This window comes from Panthera leo, chromosome A1 (assembly GCF_018350215.1).
Source record: "Panthera leo isolate Ple1 chromosome A1, P.leo_Ple1_pat1.1, whole genome shotgun sequence".
NCBI lineage: Eukaryota > Metazoa > Chordata > Mammalia > Carnivora > Felidae > Panthera > Panthera leo.
Genome location: NC_056679.1, coordinates 87,667,333 through 87,691,360, shown reverse-complemented (window position 1 = coordinate 87,691,360; position 24,028 = coordinate 87,667,333). Strand labels below are relative to the sequence as shown.

General features: G+C 48.7%; 1 protein-coding gene across 1 annotated transcript in view; it reads right to left on the bottom strand.

Moving 5' to 3' along the window:
• Nucleotides 1–1,939: 1,939 nt before the first annotated feature.
• The window catches only part of ZNF496 (zinc finger protein 496), a 36,819-nt gene continuing 14,730 nt past the window's right edge, over nucleotides 1,940–24,028 (bottom strand). The window contains 5 exon segments of the mRNA XM_042931466.1: nucleotides 1,940–5,129; nucleotides 10,655–10,768; nucleotides 11,768–11,824; nucleotides 11,827–11,874; nucleotides 12,507–12,639. Of these exon segments, the coding sequence (XP_042787400.1) occupies nucleotides 4,393–5,129; nucleotides 10,655–10,768; nucleotides 11,768–11,824; nucleotides 11,827–11,874; nucleotides 12,507–12,639 (1,089 nt within the window). The 3' untranslated portion in view covers nucleotides 1,940–4,392.

The window sequence follows — 24,028 nt, the reverse complement described above, 5'->3', positions numbered from 1 at the left end:
AAGACTACTTACTCTAACTTGGGATTTCACTCCTAACAGTGAAACCTATGGAGCCTCAAAATTAACAACTCAAGAAATAGGTGTTGGCAAGGATGCACAGAAAGGGGAACCCTCTTGCACTGCTGGTGAGAATGTAAACTGGCACAGCCACTCTAGAAAGCAGTATGGAGTTTCCCCAAAAAGTTAAAAATAGAGCTACCCTAACATCCAGCAATTGCACTGCTAGATATTTACCCAAAGGATACAAAAATGCTGATTCGAAGGGACACATGCCCAATGTTTACAGCAGTGCTATCGACAATAGCCAAGGTATGGAAAGAACCCAAATGCCTGGATAAAGATGTGTGTATATATATACATGGATTATTACTCATCCATAAAAGAAAACCTTGCCATTTGCAACAATGTGGATGGAGCTAGAGTATTATACTAAGTGAAATAAGTCAGTCAGAGAAAAGTACCATATGATTTCACTCTTATGTGGAACTTAAGAAACAAACATGGAAAAAAGAGAGGCAAACCAAGAAACAGACTCTTAACAATGGAGAGCAACTTGATGGTTACCAGATGGGAGGCTGGTGGGAGATAGCTTAAATAGGGGATGGGAATTAAGGAGAGCACTTGTAGTAAGCACCAGGTGTTGTATATTAGGTATTGAATCACTAAATTCTATACCTGAAACTAATATTACACTATGTTATCTAACAAATTTAAATAAAAGCTTAAAAAAAAAAAAAAAAGGAAACCTATGGAGCCTCGCTGGTTAGTGAGGGTGAATCTTGTGGCTACTTTAGGTACAGGGAGTCCCAGGAAGAGCATTCAGATGTGACCACTGGCCCAAATGGTCCTGCACTATGTATCAGCCACTGGGGTCTTGCTATCAGAACCCTGACCAGGGCGTTTATGAGTCTCACATTCTAATGCTCTACTTGCTGGCTCTCCATGAGGCAAACTCCTTTTTTATCTCCTTCCTACTATTTCTATCCCTTGAGACTTTTAATAATGTGTTCCTGTGCTTGGGGATATGCTGAAGGTCTCGTTTCCAAGGGTTTTGTGGATAAACTGTGACTTGAAAATGTGTTGGAAGACCTGTTGCCTGGGAATAGGAAACTGAGTCAAATAGATGAACTTTGGCCTAACTTATTTCATGTCCTAAAAGCTTCTGTACCTTATCTGCTTCAGAATGAGGTGCTAGACAATCTCGGACTCTCCCTGAATCTCCTACCTTTCCTGTGACTCTGCTACTTGGTAGAGAGCTTTGTGCAATGTGGCATCACGAAGATTCCCCAGTACTCCTTTCCTGGCCAGCCTGCCTTCATGAGCACATGTCTTAACATGTAGTCTTGATGCAAGGAGCACCAGTGGGCCGCACCATCACTTTTAAGACAAAACAGGATCAACTTTTGTTGCCAAAAGACAACGTGCCTGGGCTTGAGAGGATTGGGGGTCATCCAATCCCCTACGTTACACTGCAAATAGAAGAGCTTGTGCATGGTCCAAATTCTGCTTTTGGTGGAGGAAGGAAACCATCTCAGGGAAGAAGAGCAACTTGGACCAACGTCCAAGTCCAAGTCAGGTGTGGACTTGCGCCTTCTCTCCCATCAGTGTTACAGCGTGACTTAGGAATGGCAAGAGTTCAGGAGACAAAGGATGCACTAAAAAATGGCCAAAGTTCAGTGAAATAGCTATGGTGTAACCAGGAGTGCAACTTACCCTTGGTGTAGAGAGAGTGGCTTCCTTTTTCTTCCAGAGAAGGCTCAGATCAGGTGACGGAAACTATCTGAGACATAAAGGTTTCACACGTGGATGTCTGATGTCCAGAAGGAACATTTTCAAGATCATTATACCTGAAGCCCTACTGTTCTGGCCTGTTGACTGACCATCTCTCCCAGCTGTGCATTTTACTTTTTTAACTAAAATTAAAAGTCTAACACGAATATTAATTCAGTGAGTTTTTATTATGCACCTGTTCAGTTTGTGGGAACAATGCCAAGGGATCAGAGGAACAGAGAGGGCAGATGCTTCTCAGACGAGAAGTCTCGTCTTCTGAACCTCCATGGCCAGGTAGAGACCCCTCACCTGCCTGCCCAGTGCCCACAGAGGGAGGGAGGAACCAAGTGGGCCAGCCCTCCTATTACCTGCAGCTTTCCACAATGCAGGCAGCCCTGGCTTCTTCTGCACAGATGAACCTGGGATTTGAGCTACATCACCCATGACGGTTCCCAGGAGCAATGTCAACTCCTGGTTTGCTGGGCGCCTTGGTCAGCTTTGGGTCAGGGAATCAGAGGCTGCCTCACGATGTCTGATTGATACTCAAGAAACACACAGCCTCTCTTTAGGTTTCAGTTCTGTTACATTCCACTTGTTCCTTACTTACAATCAGATTTCACATGTAAAATACACCAGGTAAGTGAAGCAATGCTCCTTGTAGACGTGTCTTAAGTGGGTGGGTTAATACACTCACCAATGGACCTTTGGGCAAAAGCACAGCTGGACGAGACAAATGTGCACAGCGTCTGGCTTCTATTTGGAATTTTCCACTTTCTTATTAGCCTTAAAAGATCTGGGGGGTTTATTTTCCCCGTTTCCTGGCAGATTGATACAAGAGGCAAATTCTTCTGAAACAAAGAGCCCCAATAGTTTATTTATTACTGAGGGTACGACCAAATGGTTTTATGACACTTACTGTTCCTGGGTATGAAGCTGCCCTTACACAGGCACAGCCATCATTTAACTGTAGGACCTTGGGACTCTCTCATTGGGTCTGGGGGAGTGGTGTCTTGACAGGACAATGAAGTGAATGACAAGGAGACACTGGCAGGTGTATAAATAATACAGAACACCTGACCGGTTGCTGGCTTTTACAACTGGCCACAGCTGCTCACCAGTCCCCAGGCCTTCTCGTCACTGGGCCTAGTGGACATGGTCAGTTCTCCCAGAAGCATTAAGACCACAGCCATCCATGACTGAGATTCCACTCCCCATCCAGAATGCCAGGCTACAAACTTTGAAGGCTCTTGTGCAGAGGACACCCCACCCTGAAAGCAGCAGCTTGGGTCTGAATCGTGCTTCCGGTTGAAGGAAGAGCTAGCTACAGTGTTTGTATTGGTTCTTGTGTGGATTGGGGATGAGACCATTACGTGACCATGTGGTATTGTGGGCTGAACTGTGTCCCCAAACCCCACAACTCTAACCCTGGCACACTGGAGTGTGACCTTCTTTGGAACTGAGGCCACGGCAGGTGTAATTAGTTAAGATGGGAGTCTACAGGAGTAGGACGGGCAGACCTTAGATATGGATGCAGTCCTTCCAGAAAGGGACAGACACACACACAGAGCACCATGTGAGAATACAGCAGAGCTAGGGTGATGCTTCTGGAAGCCATGCAGTACCAACAATTGCCAGCAAGCCCTGGGATGCGGGGACAGGCGACAGGCGACGCATGAAATAAACCCTCCCCTGGGAGCGGCCACCCTGATCTTGGACTTGTGCCTTCAGAACTGAGATGATGCCTTTGTTGTTTAAGGCATCTGGTTTCTGCAGGAGCCCTTGCAAACGACCACAACCAGCACACTAAGTCACATACGCAGAGCATGAGCATGACTTCACGTGAGGTTCTGTTTTCCCGGCTCAGCTCACCCAAACACAACAGGACACCCTCACTGGGGGCTGAGCGTCCCCCCCTTCTTGGACTTGATGGACTGCACGTCCACCCAAAACCACCTATGGAGACCCTTCAAGGGTACAAGGAAACAGCATTTAGGGGCGGGTGTGCTACAGTTTAAAATGGGGCTTTGCCTTAGATAAGCTCCTGTTCCCTAATAAGCAGACACCATCACAAATAAAAGGGTAGGAGTTTCCCTTTTGCAGGAGCTATAAAGCCCCCCAGCACGGTTTGAGCCTGAAAAGGGCTGCCTGATAGCAGTGGGTTGTTTCTATGGGCCAAGAGGTGATGGAGACTCAGCCTTCTGATGACAGGATGTGGCCTGGTGTGTTTGGCCCTGTGGTCACAGGTCCACAGGCCCTGCCTTATTGCCACCCTCAGCCCATCAGCACACCCCAAGCTTCTTGCTGCCAGACAGCAGTGCAGGTACCCCCAGACCTCAGTACAGGGGAAGGGAGTGTACTTGACACTGGCTGGCAAGGGCCAGACCCCGGGGGGGTGGTCCCATCCCTCCCTGCCAGGGAAGCTCTGGAGTGACTGTTCTCTAGGACCTGCAGAGATGAAGAGTCACAGCTGGTGGAGACACGCCCTCCCTGCTTTTTGGCACGGCCGAGACAGAGCGCATGCTCAGTCGGCCACTATCTCATTTCTACCTGAGAGCGAAGAGTGGGAGGACGGAGCTTCTGTCCCGGGCAGGTGCACCGCGGGAGGGGCCAGGCCGGGCCGCCTCAGTAGGAGTTGAGGGCCTGCTTGGAGCGGCGCTTCAAGTGCAGGCGCTGGTGGCGAAGCAGGTCGCAGTTCTGAGAGAAGCTCTTGACGCAGTAGCGGCACTGGAAGGGCTGCGCCGTGCCCCGCAGGTGCGCGCTGCTGCGGTGCCGCGCCAGGTGTTCCGGCCGCTGGAACGCCCGCCCGCAGTCGCAGCACTGGAAGGCTAGCAGGCCGTCCGGGCCCCCGCCCACGGCCCCCGCCGCGTTCGGCTCGGTCTTCGCCACGGGCTCCAGTCCACCCGTCGGCAGGTGTATCCGCCTGTGCGACAGCAGGTGCGAGTTGAGGCGGAAGCTCTTCCCGCAGGCGCCGCAGCGGTAGGGCTTCTGCGCCTCGTGGCTCTCCAGGTGCCCGTCCAGGTCCTCGCTGTCGCTGAACAGCTCCCCGCACACCGAGCACTCGTGCGGCTTCTGCTCCCTGCGGCTGCGCAGGTGCCGGATGAAGTTGACCCTCCAGCGGAAGATCTTCCCGCAGTTGGGGCAGATGTAGGACTTTTTGGATGACGTCTGCACCTCGTCCCCGGGCTCTGCGCCGCTGCGGTGGGAAGCGGGGAGGCTGCGCGGCTTCTCGGCCGGGCCCCGCGGCTCATCAGTGCAGTAAGGGCCGAGCTGGGAGTCCTCGTCTCCAGAGCTGGACAGGACGATCTCGATGGTCACCTCCTCGTCCAGGCCGTTCTCGGGGGTCAGCGCATCCCCTCCGGCTACAGGGAAGCCACGCGGAAGTTCAATCAGTGCTGCTGCCCATGCCACAGCTCTGCCCCTGCAAAGGCTCCCCAGGGAGGTTCAGAGTAGATTCTCTTCCCCTTCCCTGTCCTGATCCCTTAAGGCCCCATCACACAATTCTTTCCTTCCTCCTTTTCTAGGCAGAGACCCCTACAAGCTCTAAGGACTTTGTATTTGTCAGTATGAAGTCTTGGCCATTTACACATCAGTTAACACCACTTACCTAATGTCATAGGGCACGTTAAAGCTGTCAGGAAAGAGAAAGACACCATATTCTAGAAAGGCAGTGCCAGGAAGGTACCAGCTACCATGTGCTGAGCACTGACAAGCTCCAGGGGCTCTGTGGCACTTGTGACATAAACAGCCCTGTTTGTTCCTGGACATAAATCACTCATGTATTATTTGCCAAATTATATACACACGCAAACTTGGGTGACACACTCTGGGCTCAGGGTTGAAGGGGAGTCAGGCTCGTTGTGCTGACCTCAGGGCTGTTCAACAGTACCCTACACCCAGGTCAGCTTTTCCTCAGTGTCACCTCTGACACCTGCCAGCCGCCCCCAGTGGTGATGGGCAGAGCTGCTCTGTACTTTATACTCTAGACTGCAGTGGGCAGACTCCATGAATCCTGAGTCTGTGATGTTGGAAGATGGGTGGGGAGTGGGGTGAAGTCGTAGCCCCAGGCCCACCACGTAGCTCCCCATCTGGTCTGTTTCCTCACTGTGTGAGATGTGGGACTGAGGTGGGGCGGCGGGGAGTGCTGCGAGACCCCCTTGAGGTCTTAGCGGGAATTGAGATGTTAGCAGAAATATGCTGATTCTGGATTTAGTCTCTGGAAGAAGGAGCATTCTGTGAGGTTAGGGAACCTGAGGGTGGGTGGAGCTGGAGAGACAGAAGCAGGGCAGCAGGACCCAGGAGCCACAGAGCATGGGGCAGACACCAGGCAGCAGCAGGGCCATGAAGCACTTGTTCCTAATGGGACTAGGGTAAGGGGACACAGCACAACATGAGACTGGGGAATAAAGACTTGAGAACCTGGAAAATTCCCACTTTTATCCACACTGAAAAAATTACAAAGTATGCTCTGGAGAGAATGCCCAAGTGGCCGGATAACCATTTGGTAAAGGGATTCTGGGTGTAACCCACGGAGGGGAGGCAATCCAGGGAAGAGCTGTGGAGGACCCTCTGGTCTGGTGACCTGAATGCCTGTGAACTGCACTGTGAGCAGGGATGCTGCCAACTCAGACTAAAAAGCAAGAGACCTTAGGAAGGCCGTCAGACTCCTGGGATTCCACAGAGTAGGCCAGCAGAGCTATCTGGAGACACATGGGAGTCAGCCTTGATGAAAGAGGGCTGGTTCCAATGGCCGTCCCCAGGTAGACAGGATGCTACAGTGGCCTGGGGCCCAAGGGCGATCAGAGTGCTGGCCAGAGATTGATCCCAAGCCTTAAGTTCAAGTTTATTTATTTTTGAGAGAGAGAGAGAACTAATGAGTGTGCACATGAGCAGGGGAGGGGCAGAGAGAGAGAGAATCCCAAGAGGGTTCTGTGCTGAGTCAGCACAGAACCCAACTTGGTGCTCAAACTCATGACCATGAGATCACGACCTGAGCCAATATAAAGAGTCAGACATTTAACACACTGAGCCACCCAGGTGCCCCAAACTTTCTTTTTTTTTTTTTTTAATTTTTTAATGTTTATTTTTGAAAGAGAGGCAGAGTGCAAGCAGGGGAGGGGCAGAGAGCGGGAGGCACAGAATCTGAAGCAGGCTCCAGGCTCTGAGCTGTCGATACAGAGCCCGGCGTGGGGCTCAAACTCATGAACCACGAGATCATGATTTGAGCCGAAGTCGGACCCTTAACCAACTGAGCCACCCAGGCACCCCAAGCCTTAAGTTCTAATGGAATTTGTCCTACTGGGCCTCAAACGTGCTTGGGAACCTTTCTTCTTCTTCCCAATTTTCCCCTTTTGGGATGAAAAGGTCTATCCTGTGCCAGCCTGAGGACTGCACTTTGAGAAGTACAGAACTGGACATGTGGTTTCACAGATTCACAGCCAGAGAGGATGTGCCTTGGGTCTCACCTCTACCTGATCTACAGGACATTCAGATAAGGTTACGGATGCAGAGCTGGTGCTGGAAGAGATTAAGGGATGTCCAGAGAGGGTGAATACACTTTGCATGGGAAGAGAACATGGACTTTGCAGGACACGAGGGTGGAATGAGCTGAACTGCAGCCCCTTAAAAACCCATAGATCCAAGTCCTGACCCCAGTACCTCTGAATATGAGCATATTTGGAAATAAGGCATTTCAAGAGGAAATTAAGTTAAAATGAGGTCATTAGGCAGGACCTGCTTCACCAGGTGTCCTTGTAAGAAGATTGGGGCACAGACACTCAGAGATGGATTGCGAGAAGACACAGGGAGACCGCCATCCACAAGCCAAGAAGGGGGAGGGGGGCTCAGAAGCCCACCATGCGGCCACCTTCATCCTAGCTGTGCGGCCTCCAGAATTCTGAGAAAATCCACCCTTGTTTGAGCCTCCCGGTCTGTGGTATCTTGGTATCGCAGCCCTCCGACACTAATAGAATGCACATGGGAGGACATCCACTCAGATCAGAAAGTTAACAAAAATAGACGTGGAGCTTCTGAAGAGGGAGGAAGAAATCAACAGTAATGCTGTTGCGTGTCATCAATACAACAATGTGAAGAATCCCTAGTAGGTAACATGAGACTCCGAGGTGTGCCCAGAGCAGCAGGAAGAGAGTAACAGGGGGGCTCTTGGCTCAGCACTGATGAGTAACAAGGTGTGTGGGGGCGGACGCAGGGGCGCTGAACTGAGTAGTAGGGTAACGGTGGGGTAACAGGCAAGAATTACTGATCTATCTACGTGCTTTTACATGAACTATTTAATCCTCAACAACGAGTCCATCTGAGGGCACCCGGGGGGGGGTGGGGCTCAGTCCTTTAGGTGTCCAGACTCTTGAATTCAGTTCAGGTCATGATCTCATGGTTTGTGGGTTCAAGCCCCATGCTGGGCTCTGTGCTGACAGTGTGGAGCCTGCTTGGGATTCTCTGTCTCTCAAAATAAATAAATAAACATTAAAAAAAGGAAAAAGAACCATAGTAACCCCACCTGGCAACTATGATGATTACGCCGTTTGGCAGGTGAAAAATTTAAAGCAGAGGGAGAAAGCAGCCCTGGCTTTCAGGAGAGCTGTGGCCAGGCTGTGCTGCAGGCAGGAAATGGCCAGACCGGCGTGTGAGCCGGGAGCAGAGGCACATGCCTTGGCTCGCAGCTGACATGTCCTGAAGAGCACTCTATGCACTAGAAATGAACAGACCCCCAAGAGCCAGAGGGGCTGAGGGGCAGCGTGGACTGAAAGTAAATAAAAAAAAATAAAGGCATTATAAAAAATATATTCGTAGAATGTTAGAATGGGGAGGCTTACTTACAAGACAAAAAACCAAACAGGAGACGATGAATAAATTTACATTTTTAAAATGCAGAACAAGAATCACAGGCTGAAAGACCTAGAAAGTTTAAAAAAAGTGGGAAGAATCGTGTGCATATATGTAAGAGGCCCTTAATGTTGAGTTTCTATGAAATTCTCTCAGAGAACACCAGCTTGGTAATGTGAAGGGCATAGCCCAGATGTTGTGCATCTGACCACATGGCTTCATATCTGCAGTGCAGGGTGTTCCTGGGCCCCTGACTTTGGACCACGTGCCCCAGATGCACAACAGAGACATCACAGTACCTCTTACGGGCTAGATATCTGTCTCCCCCAGTACTCATACTTTCGAGCCCGCGTTAGGCAGTGCGGCCTTTGTGGGGGGTGGGGGGTGGTGGTGGCTAGGTTTAGACAGTGGGACCTAATGGTATTGGGACCCTTGCGTTGGGATGAGAGCCCTTACAAGAAGAGGAAGAGACAGGACAGATCCATGCTGTCTCCTTCCAAGAGCACACAGGGAGAAGGCAAGCGTCTACGAGCCAGGAAGAGTCCTAACTACTTACAGGATGTGCTAGCACTGCCATCTCAGACTCCCCCCACCTCCAGACTGTGAGAAATAAATCCCTTTCGTCTAAGGTGCCCCATCTACACTGTCTTGCAGAATCAGCCTGTGCTAAGACAGTATGCATCTTGGAAGGTGCCAGAAGGACCCAGTGCACACAATCTCGTTGAGAACTTACAGTAGTGCTGCACTTGGGCCCTAAACAGAGCTCACCAAATGTGAACAGGGAAAAGCCAACAAAAACAAGGATGAATGAATATTAACTAGTCGACACACAGAGGAAACGTGGGAAGCAAAAAGACATGTTCCATCTCCGTGCAGCACTGAGACGCACTGGTGATTGGCACGAATGGACGGGCCCATAGCATCTTGCGTGGGCACGGCTGTGCAGGTACAGACCCTTCCCCTGATGTCACACAGCATGGGCCACCAAAACAAAACCAGTGCCTGTTCCTGGGAATCCAGCACCTCCCCAATCTCAGATGGCAACCTTGGATTGTGCCATTTCAGAAGAGACTCTGTGTCAGGACCCAGGAAGGGGAGTGGAGGTGAGAGCACTCCATGTTGGTGAACATCCGTCCCCCTTGTGAAATGACGCCGGTGGGGGTGAGACACACTGTGGGCAGGGAGGTGCCAGCAAGGACCCAACATGCCTCTGGGGGTATTGCTGAAGCCTGCATGAACGATCACCCTCAGCACACAGATTTACACAAACACACACATAAATGACTGTGGGCCCTGCATGAAGCTGCATGGAAATACCACAATCCCACGCAAGTCTTGCCTCCAAATGCCACCACGGGTCAAAGAGATCATGCGTTAGCCTGTCTTCCTAACTGAGGGAAATCTCCATGACCCAGTGGGCTCTAGGGAGAACCAGAGCTTGGGTCTGATGTTTGGAAGAAGGTCTGAATCCCGAGACCAATAAGGCTGGCTGTATTTTAGTCCTTGCTTCTGCAGGTGGTGACTTTCACCATCACAGCTCAGAGTGCATGCTGGCCACTCCTGTGAGGCTCTGCCATCTTGTCCAGAGGGCCCCTCAACTCGGCCATCCCAGACCTGGTCTTAATTCCTGGACTCAGATCGGGGACTCTGACCCTACATCATAGCCCTGCTTCAAACCGCAGAGGGAGGGCAAGGAAGGGAGTTTCTCCAAACCTGAGGGATCCAGGCAGAACAGAACCAGCCCAAGCAGCTGCAGCTGGTAGGGATCCCGAAGAGTCCAGTTCCTGACCCCACCCTACCTCCCAGCCGCACACACGCACCACACTGGACACTACACACACATGCACTTTCGCATGCCTCACACCGGATACCAAGTGCACAGGCATGCACACATGGACCCCACCACACAGCACACAGGCAGGTAGACATGTGCTCACGCGCACCACACTACACACCAGCACACACCATGCTACAACCCCTACCATGTACATTGTTGCTCGCATACACACTGCACACCGCCCCCCAGTCTCCCCACCCCCTTTACCTGGGCAGGTGCTCTGGGTGAGTGCCGTCTGCTGGCAGGTCTGGAACTCGGGCACCTGCAGCTCATCCCGTTTCCTTCTCTCTTCCACCTGGAATGGCTGGAGACCTGGGAAGTCTTTCCAGAGAAGAAAATGGAGAAAATGATTTGCCCTGCAGTTGCCAGCCTCACATATGCCCTGCTGTGATCTGGAAGCAGCCCTGGGCAGCCGCTTGGTAAGGCAGAATGGCCAGCAGCAGGAACATGGGTTCTGACACCAGACAGAATCCGTGTGGATGTGGATGCCGTCTGGTCCTGAGGGCATCCCTGTGCTCACCGCCACTCTGTGGTGGGGTTTGTGCAGGCTTCAGCACGGGGCCCTGCACCCACGGATACAGACCCAGCCGGGGCAGAGGGAGCACAGGGGCCGCCGCCTCCATGTGCCGGAGAGTGTGCACCTCGTCCCAGCTGGGGGTGGTGAGCCACAGCCTGGTCTGGTTTGCCAGCTTCAGGTCCCAGAGGGGCTGAGGTGTGGAGCTGCTGCCCATACTGTGCAAAGCGTGTCTCCCTGAAGGGGTGGACATCTCATGGCATCGGGGCACGGAGTTCTGGTGACATGGACTGCCCCAGGGCAGGGAGGTTGTGGGAAAATGCTGCTGAGCTGTGCTGCTGTCCACTAAGCCCCAGCACCTCTCTGTGCCTTGGTTTCCTCACATAAACCAGACTGGCCAGGCATCCAGAGGTGCTATGCCTGGTGCCTGGCCAGGAGAAGCTATGGCCTCCTCCTCCTCCTCCTCCTCCTCCCCGGCCTCAGTTCTGGAGAGTACCTGACCTCACATGTGGGAGTTGGGGGCAGGGGGGCACCTGTTCGGCACAAACCAGCACTGCTTACAGTGAGAAGAAAGACTTCTGTCACACCCTGGACTCTGGCTGAGGGCAGAGTGATCCCCACACCCAACAGAACTGAAACCTCACAGTGTTTCTGGAAGAGTCAGGGAAGAGGCCAGGCATGTTCCAGCAAGACAGAGTGTGGGATGGGGGGGAGGGGGAGGGACACTGAGCTGCAGAGGGAGGCTGGAGAGGCTGGCCTGCCCTGGCCAGCAGCAAACTCCCCCCAGCTCTGCAACCATCACTCACCCAAGTAAGAAACCTGGGGCACGTCCTTCCCTTGCAGATCCTGCAACTCTGGAACCCGGGCTCGTTCTCCTCTCCCTGGGAGAGATGCAGCTGGGTGCCCGGGTCACCTGTTCGTGGAGAGGAGGACACAGTTGTCACTGAGGTGTCTGCACAGGAGCCGAGGCCAGATGGAGGGGGGGGAACTCCGCATCAGGGCAGACGCACCCGCAGGGGCCATGAGGGGCCATGGGGCACACAGGGAGGGAGCAGGAAAAGGAGCACATGAAAGGAAGAGCTTTGGGATGAGCGCATATCCTTTGGGGCTGTCAGGAAATCAGACATGAAGACAGCCATAGAAGAATGACAGAAAACCAGGGGTGCCTGCGTGGCTCAGGTCATGATCTCACGGCTTGTGAGTTCGAACCCCGCATTGGGCCCTGTGCTGACAGCTCAGAGCCTGGAGCCTGCTTTGTGTGTCTCCCTCTCTCTCTGCCCCTCCCCCACTCATGCTCAGTCTCTCTTGCTCTCTCAAAAATAAACAAACGCTAAAAAAAAAAAAAAAATGGCAGAAAACCAGACGCACAGGAAACATGTTGCATTTGGTTTTGTATGAAACAGCCAGGCGAGCCTGATCTACATGTAGCAGACAGAGGGTGGGTGATGGTCAATCTGCAAAGTGCCCATGAGGTCTGGGGGTGAAAAGCAATCAGATGCTGGCCCCCCCAGTCTCTGGCCTCAGGAGAGAGGGGGTAAGTCTTACTTGGAGGCAGCGAGACCCCACAGTCCTCCCCGATGATGAACTCTCCATAGAAGCCCGTCTGCGCAGGGTCTAGAAGGGACCAGTCCTCTTGGGAGAAGCAGAAAATCATATCCTTGAAAGGAGAAACCCGGTTCTGAAACCACAGGGGGACAACGAGGATGCCTGAGTCCAGGGAAGCTCTGAACCAGGGGAAAGCAAGCTGGGATGGAGGGCAGAGCCCCTCGAGACCCCAGCCGCATGAGCCCCAGGAAGGGAAGGCAGAGAGGCTGCCCCAGCTGTAGCCTGAGATGACCTCACACGGATCGGGTTCAGCATAATCCCAATGGCAGATGCCTCTCGGGGACAGGATGGCCACGGATCATTCACTGGCTTCCTTGTCAGTGCTGGGGCAGCCTGACATCTTCAGCTCCGAGGTGGGTACACGGGGGGGTGTCCAACTGAATCACCAATGCAGACATTGCATTTTTAGAGTTTACGCTGCATATGTGCAAAGTACAAGCTTGTTCACTGCAGCATTAATGATTCCAGGTGACAGTGAAAGAATCCGACATCTGTGCCCAGTGTCACAGAACTAAGCTACTTCCCAGCAGGAACATCACACACCGGTGAGGAGGAACGAGGGCCTGTCTGTACCAAGAAGGAATCCCTCTAAGGGATTCACCCATGGAAAAAGCACCCATGTGGAAGGTGGTCTAGATGGTCCCCATGTGCCAAGTGTCCAGAAGTCTGGAACGCTGCCTGCTGCTATAGAGGGGCCTATGGTTAGTGCTACGTGGAGACTTTGCCTTCTTTCTTTCTTAAAAAAAAAATTTATTACTGTCTTTTTAAATTACATAGGCTCCACACCCAAGGTGGGGCTTGAACTCAGGATGCTGAGATCAAGTGTTGGATGATCCACCGACTGAGCCAGCCAAGTGTCCTGACAAGGAGACTTTTCTTATACTTTGAGTCATGAACCATGGCAATTTTTAATTTAAAAAGTGATAGCATATGCATATAATACCAGGATACCATAACAATAAAGAAGGGCACCTGGGGGCTTAGTCGGTTAGGCGTCCGACTGCAGCTCAGGTCGTGATCTCGCAGTTTGTGGGTTCGAGCACCATGCTGGGCTCTGTGCTGAGAGGTCAGAACCTGGAGCCTGCTTCAGATTCTGTGTCTCCTTCTCTCTCTGCCCCTCCTCCGTTTGCACTCTCTCTCCCTCTCAAATATAAATACAATAAACATTAAAAAAATAAATAAATGAAGATATCCTCTGCAAAATGGAACTACAAGATCTCTGCCAGCTGAAGCATGAAGTGAGGGTTTCAAGTTTCCTGTGAATGTTACAAGACAAATGGATGGTAACAATAAATGTCATGTAAACATTGTTCATTTTGGGGGCACATGGGTGGTTCAGTCGGTTAAGCATCCAACTCTTGGTTTCAGCTTAGGTCATGATCTCACCGTTTGTGAGTTTGAGCCCTGCATCAGGCTCTGTGCTGGCAGCTCAGAGCCTAGAGCCTGCTTCAGATTCTGTGTCTCCCTCTCTCTCTGCCTCTCCCCTGCTCATACTCACTCTCTCTCAAACATAAATAAAACATTAAAAACATGAAAGAGAATTCATAGTATTTCTTTCATTATTAATTTTTTAATGTTTATCCACACATTTCTGAGAGAGCGACAGCATGAGCAGGGAAGGGGCACAGAGAGAGGGAGACAGAATCCCAAGCAGGCTCTGCACCATCAGCATGGAGCCCAATGTGGGCCTTGAACCCATGAACCATGAGATCATTACCTGAGCCGAAATCAAGAGTCGGATGCTCAACTGATTGAACCATGCAGGTGCCCCATAAACTCTTTAAAGGTCAATCATCAGGAATATAAGTGAAATTTAACAGTCGTAGGTTTACAATTACTTCTTGGTTTTTCTTTGCCCAAGCAAAGGTTAAATCTGATTAAAAAGATTATAAGTGTTATGCTCCTCTGGGTCCTGGAGGGTGTAGGAAAACGGGTCCTCACACGTGCTTAGCAGAAATGCATGTTTCTGGACATTTGGGAGAATGCTAACAGAAGCACACCCATTCTACTTCTGGGAAATTTTCCTAAGGAATCCTCAGAGATATATGCAAAAATGTGTGTGAAACAACATGGAACACGCTGTTTGGGAGAATTGTGCGAGGATTCTTTCATTCTGCACACTTTTCCCTAGTGGCTGAAGACTGCCCTGAGCGTGTAGTATGTAGCTAGCTCTAGGACATGGACTTATTTCAGAGTATGGTTCTGTCAATAACGTTCGGGTTTTCCCCAATTCTTTGCCACTAAGAGCAACGGTCCAATGAACTCCCTCATCAGTCTCCCTGCCCACGAGCAAGTGTCTCCAGGGTCGACATGAACACACCTCTTCCCCAATATTAAATATTCCCACATCGTTCTTCCAGTGGGGTACCCACAACTGTACTCCACAGGCAACACACCTGTACTGTTCACCCACACCTTTGCCAACACCTGGCAAGGCCACGTCTACGGTTCTAATGACACTGTGGGCAAGGAGCAATCAGCAGTGGAACTACCCTTTTCTCGATGAACATTTTTCTCATGGGTTTATGGGCCAATCTGCATCTGTCTTCTTTGAAATCCTCGTGTATTTTCTTTGCACGTTTTTCTATTTTCTCATGGTTCCTTTTCCTAATTTTTTTAACCAGCTTATTTAAAATTGCAGACATACGTGTCTCTTATAAAAGAAAAATATTATTTTAATTTTAAAATTAAAAAAAATTCCAATGTGTTGCATTAAAAAAATCAGTAATATTAGTGGTATAGAATGAACTGTTTGAAAAAACAGAACAAAACACAAAAACCTCACACCTCATGACAAAAACACAAAACAAAAAAAACCCCAACCAAAACCAGAAGAACAAAAACAACAAAATCTTGAAATGAATCAAAGACCCATATGGAAAAAATCACAACTATAAAATTTCCAGAAGAAAATTCTGTGTGACTCTGGGGTAGACAGATTCGTTAGGACATAAAAAGTATATATTACAAAAGAAAAACATGGGACCTCTGATGTCCAATCTTCATAAGACATCAAAACACTGAAAAGGCAAACTGTAGAAGAGTGATAGAAAATATTTCCAATAATACATCAAAGGACTTTTATCCAGCATATATATATATATATATATACACACACACACACACACACACACACACACACATATATATATATTTTTTTTACAAGTCCTTTTTAATTTAAAAAAAAATTTTTAAGTTTATTTATTTATTTTGAGAGACAGAGACAGTATGAGTGGGGGAAGGGCAGCTAGGGAGGGAGCGAAAGAATCCCAAGCAGGCGCTGTGCTGTCAGCACAGGGCCTAATGGGGGGCTCAAACCCATGAAGCCGTGAGATCATGACCTGAACCGAAATCAAGAGTTGGATGCTTAACCAACTGGGCCACCCAGGCGCCCTAAATTTAGTTTTTATTTGAGAGAGAGAGAGAGAGAGTGTGAGCAGGGGAGAGGGACAGAGGGGCAGAGGGAGAGAGAATCTTAAGCAGGTTCTATGCTCAGCACAGAGCCTGACACAGAGCTCAATCCCATGACCCTGGGTTTATGACCTGAGCCGAAATCAAGAATCAGATGCTCAACTGACTGAGCCACCTAGGCACTCCTATTTTACAAAGTTCTTGAAACACAGTAAAATGGTGGGGGGGGGGGGGGGGGGGAAGGGCGCCTGGTTGGTTCAGTTGGTATGCATGCAATCTCAGGGCCATGAGTTTAAGCCCCACATTAGGTGTAGAGCTTACTTAAAACAAAACAAAAAACTGCAGTAAGCAACCCAGTAAGCAGGGAAAATATTTAGGCACTTCACGAAAGATTAAAAGAAATGATCCACAGCACATGGAAAGATGAAAAACCTCATTAGTCAACAGGGAATTGAAAATTAAAACCATAATAAGACACCTATTTTAATGGGCAAAATATACACTTTTTCTTAAAAAAAAAAAAAAAAATGACAATACCAGTAAATGGTGAAGATGTGTAGCAAAAGGAACTCTCATTCATTTAGGTAGGAGTGTTGAGTGGTAAACCACCACAGAAAACAGCCATTTCTCATATAATCAATCACATCCTTACCCTACAATTCCACTTCTGGATAATCGCCCAAGAGAAATAAAAACCTGTATCCACAAAAAGACATATAAGTGTTCTAGAAGTCTCACTCATAATGGCCAAAGTGGAAAGGACCCAAATATGGGTTGACAAGTGACTGGGTAAACCAGCTGTCAGTGTACAATGGAATACTACTCAGCAATAAAAAAGGAACAACTGATAGACACGTGAGTGATGCTGAAATCACTGGGCTGAGTAAGAGAAGCCTGGCACAAAAGACCACGTGCTGTAGGATTCCATTTACAGAAAATTCTAGAATGAGAGAAAATCATCTACAGTGGCAAAAGGGAGATCATGGCTGGCCTGGGTGTGAGAGCAGGACTTGCAACGGGCACAGGGGAACTTCTGGGATTTGATGGAAAGGAGATGTTTTCTATGTTGACTGGGGTCATAGTTATGTGAGTGCAGACACTTGTCAAAAACTATCCAAACTTGGGGTGCGTGGGAGACTCAGTCAGTTTTTAAGTGTCCAACTTCAGCTCAGGTCATGATCTCATGGTCTGTGGGTTCAAGCCCCATGTCGGGCTCTGTGCTGTAAGCTCAGAGCCTGGAGCCTGCTTTGGATTCTGTGTCTCCCTCTCTCTCTGCCCCTCCCCTGCTCATGCTCTGTCTCTCCCTCAAAAATAAACATTAAAACATTAAAAAAATAAATAAATAAACTAATAGAGTATTTCAAAAATGTGTGAAGTCGAATCAGGAGTTTGAAACAGGCTTCTCAAACTCACATATGCCTACGAACCACCTAGGCATCTCAGTAACGATGCACTCTGCATCAGTAGGTCTATGGAGGAGTCTGAGAGGCGGCATTTGAACAAGCTGTAAGTGGCTTTGCTCCCAGAAGAGGTCGGTATGATGGAAGCCTGTCCTCCCAAGACGAGTTCCACAGGATGGAAGATGGAGCTGAGAAAGCCATGGGTTTGCAGGACAGAATCTGATGTTGGTTTCAAAGGGGATTAGAAGGTCCATCCCAAATACACCACTTTGGCATTAGGACTTTCAGTCAACTGAGAAACAGGATCACAGAGAAAGTTCTCTACTCAGGGCGCCTGGGTGGCTCAGTTGGTTGAGTGACTCTTGACCTCAGTTCAGGTCATGATCTCACGGTTCGTGGGTTCAAGCCCTGTGGAGGGTGTGTTCTGTCAGTGCAGAGCCTGCTTGAAATTCTGTCTCTCTCTCTTCCCCTGCCCCACTTGCACAATACTTTTCTCTGTCTCTCAAAATAAACATTTACAAAACAAAAGCTCTCTACTCTCCCCCATCTGCCTAAATGAAGGACATGAAGCTTCCCTGTGAAAAGCACCCTGGTCTCCTACCCGCAAGGGCAAAATTACTCTTTATCTCCAGAGAGGACAGAACTGGACTCTTACCAGACCAGAGACAACAAAACACACTTGACCAAGTAACCCTTGTTTTCCATTACTCTCCAAATACTTGCCTTCCCGTAATTTACCAACGCTCTGAGCTAACAATCCCTTTCCTCTGTCTTGTCACTTCTCTGCAATTACCGCCTTGGGTTAAAATGGTGCATCAGTCAGCCTGCGGATCTGACTGCCTTCTTGGGGTTTTCATTTCATTTCTGTGAGGCAACCCACAGGCACAGGAAATAAATCTTTTTAATCCTGTGACTCTGCATTGTGTCAATTCAATGTACAGGGGGCACTGAGCCTAACAGAGTGGAGGAAAAAGGTTTTTTTTCTCCTTGAAGGTGGTAACTGCCCCTGTTGGTAAACAGTTGAGAAATCAGAGCTCTCAGGGGCACCTGGGTGGCTCAGTCGGTTAAGCATCCGACTTTGGCTCAGGTCATGATCTCACGGTTTATGAGTTAGAACCCCGCATTGGGCTCTGTGCTGACAGCTCAGAGCCTGGAGCCTGCTTCGGTTCTGTGTCTCCCTCTCTCTCTGCCCCTCCCCCAGTCACACTCTGTCTCTCTCTCTCAAAAATAAATACACATTAAAAAAAATTGAAAGAAAAAAAAGAAATCAGAGCTCTCAGATGGCAGTGTGGTTCTGGTTCTGCAGATTCTGAAGACAAAAGTGGAGGAGATGTAGAAACTGCTCACTTTAGCCTTGGATGGGTGTCTGGGAACAGACCCCAAGTGGAAATAGGAACTAATCACAGTGGACAAAGTTAGCATCATGGAAGCAAACCCCAGTGCCAGGGCCAGGTGGTGGATCTGTGATGCTCTACTTGCTGACAGAGTCTGACACAGTCTGACACAGCCACCCTGGGACCCCCGGGGACTTCTGTCTCATATGGGGAAATGCTCACATGTCAGGGAGAAGCAAGGATGTACAGCATAATCCCTGCAAGGGAGAAAAAACTGGCACAGGTAACTCTGGGCGCAAGTTCAACAAAACATTTGAAGATCTTCACAGGAACTGGGAACATGTAACACACTCCTGTGCTAAATCTTGCTCATTCTTCTTCTTCTCCCTTTTTTTTTTTTTTTTTTTTTTTAGTGTTTATTTTTGGGAGGGGAGAGAAAAACTCAAGCAGGCTGTGCACTGTCAACACGGAGTATAATGTGGGGCTTGAACCCATGAACTATGAGGTCATGACCTGAGCCAAAATTGCGAGGGACGTTTAACCAACTGACCCACTTAGATGTCCAGTCCTGCCAATTTTTATAAGGAGAGTGGATGGAGTACATAAATATGTCAATTTAAAAACAGAGCTACTTTTCCCTGATTCCTGCCTCTAAGAATAGCTAAAATCCCAGCCCCCTGATGCATAAAACACACATGGGAGTCTGAATGGGGAGAGGAAGAAGGCTGGCGTGGACCCTGAGGAATCTCAAGGTGACGAGCTCTCTCATTCTTTATGTCTCATGCATCCCAACTTGAAGTGAACGCAGAGAAGCTGGCAAGCCAGAGACACCCCCCCTCTCCCCACCCCAGGTGCAGAGAAAAACAAACCCGAACAAAGCTTGTGGTCTCAGCCACAAGACCAGGAAAGGAGCAGCTGAGCCAGCCGGCATCACTGTTCTCCTCTACCCAGCACCGCAGAAAACACCACAGCCCCCAGCCTGCTCCTGTGGCAGAGAACAAACACCCTCATGAGGCTGATGCCAGGCATCCTGACACCCCACTGCTGGGTGTAGTGGCCTCCGAGAGGGCTGAGCAGAAGCCAGGGCTCCTGTCCTGCTGGCTGGAACAGTTCACCCCTCCCCGCCCGCCCCCACACCTGTGGTCATCTAGGGAGACCACGTGGTCAGTTGGAGCTCTGCCCCAGTCAGGAGCCCCCCTCCCTGGCAGGAACAGGACAGGACAGCCCACCCTGAGGGGTCTTCTGCTTAAGCAGGGGTCAGAGTGAAAACCCACCTGAACAGGTTTCAAGGGGACCCAGAGTGTCATAACGTAACATAGAAAGTCAAGGGCACCTGGGTGGCTCAGTTGGTTAAGCATCTGACTTTAGCTCAGGTCATGATCTCAAGGCTCCTGAGTTCGAGTCCCACGTCGGGCTCTGAGCTGACAGCTCAGAGCCTGGAGCCTGCTGCGGATTCTGTCTGCCTCTCTCTCTCTCTGCCCCTTCCCCCGTCCCCATGCTCGCTCTCTCTCTCTCTCTCAGTCTCAAAACTAAATAAACATTAAAAAAGAAAGAAAAGAAGAAAGAAAGGAAGAAAGAAAGCAAGAAAATCACTGGCAACACCAAGAACCAGAACGATCTCAAAGTGAGTGAAAACGGAAGATATAAAGAGCAAGTAAATGGAAATACAAGAACCGAGAACCTGAGAGCTCAGGGATGAGCTCAACAGCAGAATGAAGGGCACAGGACAGTCTGTCAACCTGTGAAGACAGGAAAAGCCAACTGTGGCAGAGATGCTCTAACAGTCTCCGGTGCCTGTGGGACTGCAAGAACATGTCCCAGATGGGCACACAGCGTAGGGCCGAAAAACGCCTCCAAGAAACCAGGCCTCGATAATTCCCTTCTCTGGAAAAAGACGTTAGACCAGCTCATTCAGGAAGCAGAGCCAACCCCAAACAGGTAATCCAAGGAAATCCACACCAAAACACATCCTAATTAAACTTCCAAAAACAGAATCTGAAAAGTGGCTAGAGGAAAATGACAGCTTCCCCACATGAGGGAAGAAAATCCCCGTCTCTGATGAGAAACCACGGAGGGCAGGCAGAGGGGGGCCATATGCTTCAAGTACTGACAGGAATCGGGGCAGTGTGGGGCCCATGTCGGGAGAAAACACCTGCAGGAATGGAGGGATCCAGGCATTCTCAGATGGATCACAACCAAGTCCATCTTGACCAGCAGACTCGCCCTGTAGGAAAGGCTGAAGGAAATTATCTAAGTGGAAAGGAAGCCAGAGAAGGAACCAAAAGGAAGAAAATGGTAAGCAAAAATAGGAGATGCACTAGGCTTTCCTTCTCCATTTAAGTTTTCTCAATAACTGACAGTCTGATGTAGTTCTAAATGTATCTTGGGAGGCGCACTTGGGGGCTCAGTCGGTTGAGCACCTGACTTTGGTTCAGGTCATGATCTTACGGTTCATGAGTTCAAGCCCCACGTCAGGCTCTATAGTGATAGCTCAGAGCCTGGAACCTGCTTCAGATTCTGTGTGTGTGTCTCTCTCTCTGCTCCTCCCCTGCTCGTGTGCACACTCTTTCTCTTTCTGTCCAAAAAAAAAAAAAAAAAAAAGTGTCTACAGGAACTAGTTAAATCACCTTTTAAAGAAACTTTATTTTTTTATTTTGGAGAGAGAGCACAAATGGGGGAGAATCTCAAGCAGGCTCTATGCTCACTCAGCACAGAGCCCGACATGGGACTCAACCCCATGACTCTGAGATCATGACCTGAGCCAAAATCAAGACTCAAGACACCCAATCAACTGAGCCACCCAGGCAACCCCTAATCACTTTTAATACAAAAGGGGGGGGGGATGAAGGGATGTTAAGGGCTGTGATAAGATAAATATCTCTCTATATATCTATATGTATAATATAGAGGTATATCTGGATATGGATATATTGATTTCTGGTTTGAATCAATAAAATCAATACATATACATCTGTATACATCTATATGCACACAGATATATACATATATATGTATATATATAGATAGATACATACATACATACATACATAATTTAATACCCACAGCAATCACTAGAAAAGCTGCATGACAGATTCTTTGATTGACCAAACTTTAGTCAGGCTCCCGAATCTTCTGGGGCCATCTGTGGCCCTCCTATAAGGCACCTCCTTATAAAACACACATTTTTGGACACCTGGGTGGTTCAGTCGGTTGAGTGTCCGACTCTTCAATTCAGCGCAGGTCATGGTTCGTGGGTTCAAGCCCCATGTTGGGCTCTGCACTGGTGGCATGGATCCTGCTTGGGAGTCTCTGTCTCCCTCCCTCTCTGTCCCTCCTGAGCTCACGCACACGCATGCTCTCTCTCTCAAAATAAATACATATTAAAAAAAATAAAAACTCCTTTAAAAGCTTTTTAAAATTGTAGAATATAAAACAAAACGCATGTTTAGTAAGAACGCTGATAAGTCAGTTTAACCAGAACCCCAACCCTTGATACCTGATTAGGTTCCTTATTGTCCATCATCCCTAGGTGAAGTCTGATCTCTGTGGCCTGCCTTTGGTGAGAATCCTGTTAGGTCAGTTTAGCTGGAACCCCATCTTATCCCTGATGTTTCCTCCTAGTAATGTTCTGTCCACAGACCTCCCTACCCCATGCTCCCCGGCTGTAAACTCCCACTTGCCATTGCTGTATTTGGAGGTGAGCCCCAGCTCTCTCCTCCACTGCACGATTCCTGTCATGTTCCCTATGTGGTCCTGAAAAAAGTCTGCCTTATCATCTGTAACAAGTGTCACTGAATATTTTAACAATATAAAGACATATACTTGACAACACACTAGGTAAGTCAAGATGGAAAGCTACAGAATGTTCAGGTAACCCAGAGCAAGGCAAGAAAAAAAAAAAAAAGAGAAATGAAAAACAGAACAAATGGGAAAAAAGGCATGTCAATAATTACATTAAAATATAAATGGTCTATGGGAATGCAAACTGGTGCAGCCACTCTGGAAAACAGTATAGAGGTTCCCCCCCAAAAATAAAAATAGAACTACCCTACGACCCAGCAATTGCACTACTAGGCATTTATCCACGGGATACAGGTGTGTTGTTTCTAAGGGACATGTACACCCCCATGTTTATAGCAGCACTATCAACAATAGCCAAAGTATGGAAAGAGCCCAAATGTCCATCGATGGATGAATGGATAAAGAAGATGATAAAGATACACACACACACACACACACACACACACACACACACACAATGGAGTATTACTCGGAAATCAAAAAGAATGAAATCTTGTCATTTGTAACTACGTGGATGGAACTGGAGAGCATTATGCTAAGTGAAATTAGTCAGAGAAAGACAAATATCATATGACTTCACTCATATGAGGACTTTAAGAGACAAAACAGATGAACATAAAGGAAGGGAAGCAAAAATAATATAAAAACAGGGAGGGGGACAAAACATAAGAGACTCATAAATATGGAGAACAAATAGAGGGTTACTGGAGGGGTTGGGGGAGGGGGGATGGGCTAAATGGGTAAGGGGCATTAAGGAATCTACTCCTGAAATCATTGTTGCACCATATGCTAATTTGGATGTAAATTAAAAAAAAAAATTTAAAAAATATAAATGGTCTAAATAAGACCTTTTTTTTTTTTTTTTTTAAAGTAAACTCTATACCACACATGGGGTTGGAACTCAAGACCCTGAGATCAAGAACTGATGCTCTAACAACTGAGCCAGTCAGGTGCCCCTAAATTCATCACTTAAAACACAGCGATTGGCAGAGGGGATTAAAAAACCTGATGTGGGGCACCTGGGTGGCTCACTCAGTTAAACGTTAAGCGTCTAACTCTTGGTATTGGCTCAGGTCATGATTTGTGAGATGGAGCCCTGAGTTGGGCTCTGTGCTGACAGCATGGAGCCTGCTTGGGATTCGCTCTCTCCTTCCCACTCTGCCCCTCCCCCACCAGTGCTTTATCTCCCCAAATAAATAATAAAGTAAATTTTTAAAAAATTTAAAATATATATTTAAAATTAATAAAAAACAAAAAACCTGACCCAAATATAGGCTATCTAAATTTTTTTATGTTTATTTTTGAGGGGGAGAGAGAGAGAGAGAGAGCGAGCGCACAAGTGGGAGAGGCCCAGAAAGGGGGAGACAGAAGACCCAAAGCAGGCTCTCAAGTGAGCGCAGAGCCCCACGTGGGGCTCAGTCTCACGAACCATGCTATCGTGACCATGAGCTGAAACCAAGAGTCAGACGCTTAACCGACTGAGCCACCCAGGTGCCCCTAACTATATGCTATCTAA